Raw genomic sequence first — 7,879 nt, 5'->3', positions numbered from 1 at the left:
TGAAGTCAAACTTACCATAGCATTATCAGTAGCGTCACTGAGTCACATGAGTCACTGATATTGATAAAAATTGATTGTATTAACGATTTGAACACTTGTCAATTTATTAAAAATATAATGCTTGAATCTGTGTTTTGTTTTTATATATAAATCAAATGAAAAGTACCCTCTGTACACTGTAAAAAGTAAAAGTTGGATCAACTTAAAAAATACTTTAAATACAATTATTGAAAAAAATAAGTTTTATGAACGTACTTTCTCACTTTAAGATTAAAAAATGTAAGGTATAAAACATTTTAAAATTACTTCAACTTCAATCACGTAAAATATTTAAACATTTTCAACTTAAAGTGAGAAAATTTTAGTTGAGAAAAAAATCTAATTTTTAAGTGTTACCAATGGAAGTAATTTTTTTAAGTTGATCCAACATTTAAAGTCCCTGTGAAATCAAAATTGAACCTTTTTGGCTATTATGTTAAGGGTATCTATAAACTAGTATGCTTCACAACATTAACATAAAAAACGTACATTCTCTCAGTTAAACTAATTCTGATCAGCAATTTTTATGACCTCATAGCTACAGATTCCAGGCTGTGAGGTAAACTAAACCCTATTGGCTATTTTAAAAGAAGGAGTGGCTACTTTATATTCCTTGCCCCAACTTTCTGTTTCAAGGTATTTTACAATTCATCAAACAGAAAATTTGTTATGAGCAATTAAGCACACTGGCATTAAGGCATTGCAGCGCAAATTTTAGTTGTGTTTAAGTGCATACACTTAAAGTATACTTTTAAAAAGTACATATTAAAATACTCTTTAAATAAAGCACAACAAGTAGAAGCATACTTGTTTTATACTTTATGTACTTCAATCATATTTCTAATACAATACTACTCTTTTTCTTGAGCTTTTTCCACAAGCACCTCCTTTGATTTTCTTGCATTTCTTTCCCTGGTTTTTAATAACTTTTGGAAGTCGATAATATTCCAAATGTCTTTCTCAAACTGTCCTAATGGTACAACCTCAAACACGGCAATAATTAACCATTTTCCTTGACGACGTTCGGGATATACTTCAGTGCCTGTGCTCTGTTGTGATGCGGAGTGCCTCCAATATGGCGACTACCGCTCTGATGACGCGTCGTGAAAACCCTCTATAGTAGGCGAAAGTCAGTAGACAAGACAACTACTCAGCATGCCTTAAACATAATATGTGAAAAACAGTTTGCGAAAAGTTCCCAGATGACATACTTCTGGCAAGATTTTGAAATATGCATTCGATGGATACTTTACTATCCTGTGAGCCCCCGGGAGAGGAGTCACCCAATCAGTCGGGTAGCGTCTGGGTATGCAGGGTATGCACGTGCAAATGGGCCCGGGCCAATAGTGGGCCCGCCCCAGCTTTTAATAAAAAAAAATTCTATTAATTTTTATTTGTGGCAGCAATAAATATACTTTTATATGCATATCATGTGTAGTGATTTCTTATTTCTCCATAATGTCTAATTTCTCCATCATTTCTTGTTTATGTTTATTATTATTTTTTTGCACTCCGCGGCTGCCGTAGACTACTTCACCATCATTTTTTTACATTACGCATCGCCAAAAAAAAGAAAACACAGTGTGAGAGGTTACTATAACGGCTATCTACATGAACATTAAGGATGGACAAATATAAACATAAAAGTGGGTCTTAAAGAGAAAAGAGAAGGCGGAGAAGTTAGTCACGAGTCAAAAACTACCCAAAACATTTTGTTTGTCTTTATTTAAGTCTACCCTTTAAAGTAAAAAAGTAAAGTAAAAATATTTGACTACCTTATTAAAAGTATATGTTGTTAACAGACCTGCGCGCCACAGTTAACAGTGCCAACGGGCAAGGTTGGGAAGGGCTTTGGCTTAAGGGGCCCCGTAAATTTTTTTTGCATATGTTCAACACATCACCGTTTCTGTTTAATAAACGCTGTGCAACGTTTTGTCGGGGCTGAACGCAGCCCAGATTTCAGGCTGTGAGGTAAACTAAACGCTATTGGCTATTTTAAAAGGGGCGGGCCACCCTAACTTCCTTCAGTAGGTTTTTGTTATTTAAAAAAGTTTACAAATTGTGTAAAAAAAAATTATGGTTTTACATATCAAGAATTACAAAAGCTGCTTCATGTGTTTCACACATATTTCTATGGGACATTGAGACAAGAGCTGTGCTTTTAAACACAAACAAATAAACAAATGTTATTGAAGTTTATTTTGTTAAGTATGTATGTTACATAACCATTCTAGATCCTCCTTTAAAGTGGTTAAATTATGAGGGATTGATTCATAAGTGAGATCAGGGGTGAATTTTCTGCCTGGTTCAACAGGTTTATGGTTACACAGCTGGAGGTGAAGTTATCAATGTTTACAGAACAAGAGAGGGAGGTGCTACACTACTACTGACAGTATGGCAGGGTAATAGTATTTTCCCTTCTCTTATATTTGCTTGAGCTTGTCATGCAGTTTAAATTTGACATGCATAGTGTTATGAAGCTGCTGCAAAGAGAAACGTGTAATTAATAACAAGCAGCCATGTTAGCTAAGTTCTAAGGAGATTTTTACATTCCAAAATAATGTGTTTTAATAAAGTTCCTATAAGGGAGAACTTAATTTGAGTACTTTTGTTCCCTAAAAAACATTTTCTTTGTACAAATTATGTGTCAATTATTATATGAAATGTTTCAAATTAATCATTAATTCAAGGTTTTGCGACCACTGGACTGTGAAGAGCTGTAACAAAAACATGTGAGAAGCCTACAAAATATTGACTGAAATGGTGATGTAAAAAAGTGCAAGAATGTGCATGGCCAACAAGCATGAAAATAGTTCAGACAGTCCACACAGTTGCACAACTTTAGCTTTTATCAGATTCATGTGATTAGAGTTGATACTAAGACAGCTTTCATCTTAAAACAGATTGCTTTGATGTCTTATGAATTTCCAAAACACATACAATGTAATACATAATACAATAATGTTTATTGGAAATCTACCACACCAGTGCCATTGTTCTCTTTTAATAAATTTGCAGATTGATTGCATAAATTCTTTTCTTTTTTTTTTTAGGACCAAATCTAACATTTCATTTTGAAAGAATATTTGGGGGAATAATTGCAAAAATGTCAATGTGGTGTAACCGGTCTGTGTCAATTGGTGTAACTGATATTTTAAAAAAATGAAAATATAAATAAGTTCATAAAAAATGTGGAATAAATTATATTCATCTAGTTTAGTATAATATGTTTTTACATACATTTTTACATAATTTGTCAAAGATTATTCGGAAAACAGAGCTGTTTTCAGCATATGTCAGGACAAATATTACAAAAACGCATTAAAATTGACATTTAGAAATAACAAATAAAATTATATTTTAAAATGATTTTTTTAATGATTATGCTTACATGAAATCAAACTGGATAAAATATTTAATATTTCTTATTCTTTGGCGCAATTGGCGTTACACCATGTGACATTTTCAGGTCCATTCAGTTTTAACTTTCATAAAAATTGTGCAAATGTAATTTTTTATTGCATAAAATTAACATAAATACACTATATGCATCGAAATAACCCTGATGTGTCTTTTAAAACAAGTTTTTTATATATAAATAAATAAATAAATAAATATATATATATATATATATATATATATATATTAATAATTTATTTTCAAAAATACAAATATTTCAAAAACAACCCCCCTTTTATTCACAAATTGCAACCTGGGTATATGACATGGTAACACCACTACCTTTACGTAAAGTAATGCAGTGGTTTTCAAACTAGGGGCTGGGGCCCCCAGGGGCAGGGGGGCCATGAGATGGGGCCAGGGGGGCCCCAGTTTTATGGCATTTTATGAAATACATTAATTTATCATGAATTCTGTGTAATTAAACCTAAAAAAATAAGGCTACTAACCAAAAGCACTACTTTTTTTATTAAAATGTTTTAGAACAGTTTTTTGTCACAAATTTTCTTTTGTACACAAGGGGGGCCGCACGCTGAAAAAGTTTGGGAACCACTCAAGTAATGCATTACCAAGTAGCCCATTGCTATGCTAACCAATAGTGGTGAAGGTTACAGCTGCTAGCTTAACCATCATGAATCAGAGGCTGGTCCAGCTGTCTAAAGCAATGAATTTTAAAGACCACCCCCTTCTCAAAACACTCCTTATCAACAGTACACTACACACACTCACTCGTCCACTGCACCGATTCTTGCACAATCAGCACTTCTTTATATATATAACACTGAAGACACGCCAGAGTCGATCTCTTTAGCCACTGCACGACCCGATACAAACCCACAACACATCTGTCAACATTCAATAATCCAACATGACCACCGCAGAGCCGATCTTCTCAAAGGGGGAAAACTGCAAACAAAGTTGGCACGGCGCGAACGCTGACTACAATGAGACCGACACACACTTGGAGATCATGGGCAAACCCGTTATGGAGCGCTGGGAGACTCCATACATGCATTCCCTTGCCACAGTCGCTGCTTCGAAAGGTAATTTACATGTAAATAAAACTTTGTTGTTTTACACTTGAAATACACTTTAGTTTGAAAAGTTGTGGTGACTACAAGTATGCAAATGTGTCTGTCAAAAAAACGTCAAGACGCGAATGCTACTACGGCGAAGGCGACGTGTCTCAGCTGGTTTACGAGCGTCTTATCACGCCACGTAATTAATATTCATAAGCCACGCCTTCCCCGTAGTACGATTAGGAGATTCCATCCAGTCATTCTACGTGAGCTTTCGCGTTGCAGCCGCGAGATAAAAAACGTTTATCTACGTTTTATCAGACTGTGACAGGGGCACGTGCTTGTGCCAGGGTCACAGGTGTAAAGTTTCCCCGGTCAGACCACCGAAATTAAAGACTTTATTAAAACGTATCAAGCATTTATCACTGAAAGTTGATATGTTTTTGTATGTACATTGCAATGCATGTGGGTTGATTTTGCATGCATTAACTTAATTCATACGTCATTCATGTCTACATGTTACATATTTTTATTTGAACGGTTTACAAATGAAGATTGTAAACTCTAAAAATGCCATTTATTTGAGAAGGGACTCGCGTGCCTATTTTTACTCCTCTCTGAAATATTATCTCGTGCACCTCCAGGAAAAGGCCTTTGCCATGACCACTACTTTGTCATTCATATCTGTTACAGTAAGATTATGACTGCTAGGTTACTACAAAGAAAAAATAATTATTACATTTAGTGAAAATAAAGCATGAATTTTATTTAAAATGCATGTTTATTCAATAATATACAGTGCATTACAATGTATATTTTATGCATGACCTTTGCCTATATCCATTTACTAGCCTACTTCCAGGCACTATCTACTTACTGTATTTAGTATACAGATAATGCCTGGAAGTAGTAAATGTACAAAATGTAATCTTTAACAGTAAAAAACAAATAAATAAAAAATTTGGGGTGAATGCAGGTGGAAGGGTGCTTGAGATTGGCTTTGGAATGGCCATAGCAGCCACTAAGGTGGAGTCCTTCCCCATTGAAGAGCACTGGATTGTTGAGTGTAATGATGGTGTTTTCCAGAGACTGCAGGAGTGGGCCAAGAGTCAGCCACATAAAGTACAGCACAGATATATTTCTTTAAACATCAGTCATTGTGTTGTTTATATAATACTTATATGTTACAAAATGTACCACTTGTTTGCACAGGTTGTTCCTTTGAAAGGTCTGTGGGAAGAGGTGGTGCCAACCCTACCTGACAATCATTTTGATGGTAACGTATAGTATAGTAAACATAATAAAATACTCTTTAATGTAAGAAAATACTAAATTTTAGTAATATTTACTGTATATGTTTGTTATCCAATCACAGGCATTCTTTATGACACATACCCACTGTCAGAAGAAACTTGGCACACACATCAATTCAACTTCATCAAGGTATGTCATCACCAATCACATTGCATAGTTCACTTTCACATTTACTGTGATATACCACAGTCAGGTCTCTAAACTGCTCTCTAATCATGATGAACTTTGATCGTAGGGTCATGCTAACAGACTGCTAAAGCCTGGCGGCGTGCTCACATACTGTAATCTCACTTCATGGGGCGAGCTACTGAAAAATAAATATGACAACATTGAAAAAATGTTTGAGGTAATACACTTCAGCAGAGGACTTTTGGTATATCTAATGCTTCATGGTGTGAGACTTTGTTGGGTATTTTTTTGCAGGAGACACAAGTTCCTCACCTGGTGGAAGCTGGATTCAAAAAGGAAAAGATCAGCACCGCGCTGATGGACATCAGTCCTCCAAGTGAATGCAAATACTATTCCTTTAATAAGATGATCACACCCACTATTGTTAAAGAATAAAATAAAGAAAATCTTGTTTTTATCGTTCAACTGTTAATAATACCAGCAGCTTTCTGATTGTTTAATTCATTTATATCTTTATAAATGAATACGTTTTTATAGTGTACTACATGAAAATAAACTATACAATATATATGTCTGTATACTTGAATTTTTATTATAAAATGGGGAGTTTTATCCATTCTAAAATAAAATATACAGTACGAAGCTATGAGGTTCCTTCCAAACTGGCCATGGATTTGAAGAGTAGCAGTGAATACCCGTGACCTAGATACTAAAGAGGCCAATTATTATCCAATTGAGACTTTTTTCATGTTTAAGTGCTATGATTGGGTCCCCAGTGCTTCTATCATCTAGAAAATGTGAAGGAAAAGATCAACCCATTAAAACTGTCACTGTCCCACAGGTGGGACGTTTGGCATTACATATTTAAAACAATAATTACATAGTCTAAACCTACACCAATCTTGACAACTATATACCGTTGGGAAGCTCTAAGAATGTAGTTTTAATATATCAACACCATTTTGAAAAAAAGAATTATTAATGAGTCATTTTCTAAAATATCGCAGACCAACAGGTGGGCCCAAAGTGTTATGACATTTATTTGGAAATAACCCATTAACCTGAAATAACCTCGACAAACTATATATTGTTGGAAAGCTCAGGGAATGTAGTTTTCCTATTTCAAGGCCATTTGTGGATAGAATTTGTATAGTGACAGTTATTTTGTTAAATGTCACTCCCCCCATAGGAATACATATAAATGATTATATATTTATAACACTAATACCCTATATACTTGAAACAATCTTGACAAACTATATATTGTTGGAAAGCTCTAGTAGTGTAGTTTTCATATTTCAAGGTCATTTGATGATGGAAATTTAGTAGTGACAGTCATTTCGTTAATTGTCACTGACCCCATAGCAGTCCATATGAATTCGTATATATTCATAATTCTAATATTCTTCAAAATTAATCTATGAATCTTCAAAAATCTTGACAACCTATATATCGTTGGAAAGCTCTAAGAATGTAGTTTTCATATTTCAAAACCTTTTTGCATTAAAAACAATGCAGAGAAAGTAATTTATTAATTTGTGACAAGATAATGCAACTAACTGTTGTCACCTAGTGGCCTTTGTTGGTAAAACCACTAAAAGTGTGACAGAAACTTCATTTTTTGTTATTTTCACTTAAAATTTGGTTCAGAACTAGTTGAGACTTGTGTCTTTATTGTTGTGGTGTTTTGAGAGTAAAACATTTAAATTTTTATATACATTTGATTAGAGAGTATATACTTTATTGCATTATTTGAATTATTTCAAATAAATTTAAACCGGTATAACTATTTTGTCATTTAATATTCACAACTTCAAACACCTCAGTGTAAAAATATAAATGGACTTCTTTAAAAGGAGACCAAGATTTTGCTTCTAAACCAAAGAATGCCAGAGTTATAGTAATTTTAACATGCAGAT

The 7,879-nt window shown here is 33.9% G+C and overlaps 1 protein-coding gene across 1 annotated transcript; it reads left to right on the top strand.

Moving 5' to 3' along the window:
- The first annotated feature begins 4,207 nt into the window (after window positions 1-4,207).
- Window positions 4,208-6,528, top strand: gamt (guanidinoacetate N-methyltransferase). Its single transcript, XM_065241798.2, has 6 exons — window positions 4,208-4,541; window positions 5,494-5,639; window positions 5,730-5,793; window positions 5,893-5,960; window positions 6,067-6,177; window positions 6,255-6,528. The coding sequence occupies exons 1-6, from the start codon at window positions 4,367-4,369 to the stop codon at window positions 6,393-6,395; spliced, it is 705 nt and encodes a 234-aa protein (XP_065097870.1). The 5' UTR covers window positions 4,208-4,366; the 3' UTR covers window positions 6,396-6,528.
- Window positions 6,529-7,879: the final 1,351 nt, after the last annotated feature.

The sequence above is a fragment of the Paramisgurnus dabryanus genome, chromosome 14 (genome assembly GCF_030506205.2).
Source record: "Paramisgurnus dabryanus chromosome 14, PD_genome_1.1, whole genome shotgun sequence".
Classification (NCBI taxonomy): domain Eukaryota; kingdom Metazoa; phylum Chordata; class Actinopteri; order Cypriniformes; family Cobitidae; genus Paramisgurnus; species Paramisgurnus dabryanus.
The sequence above is the reverse complement of the archived record's forward strand: the minus strand, read 5'-3'. Positions and strand labels throughout refer to the sequence as shown.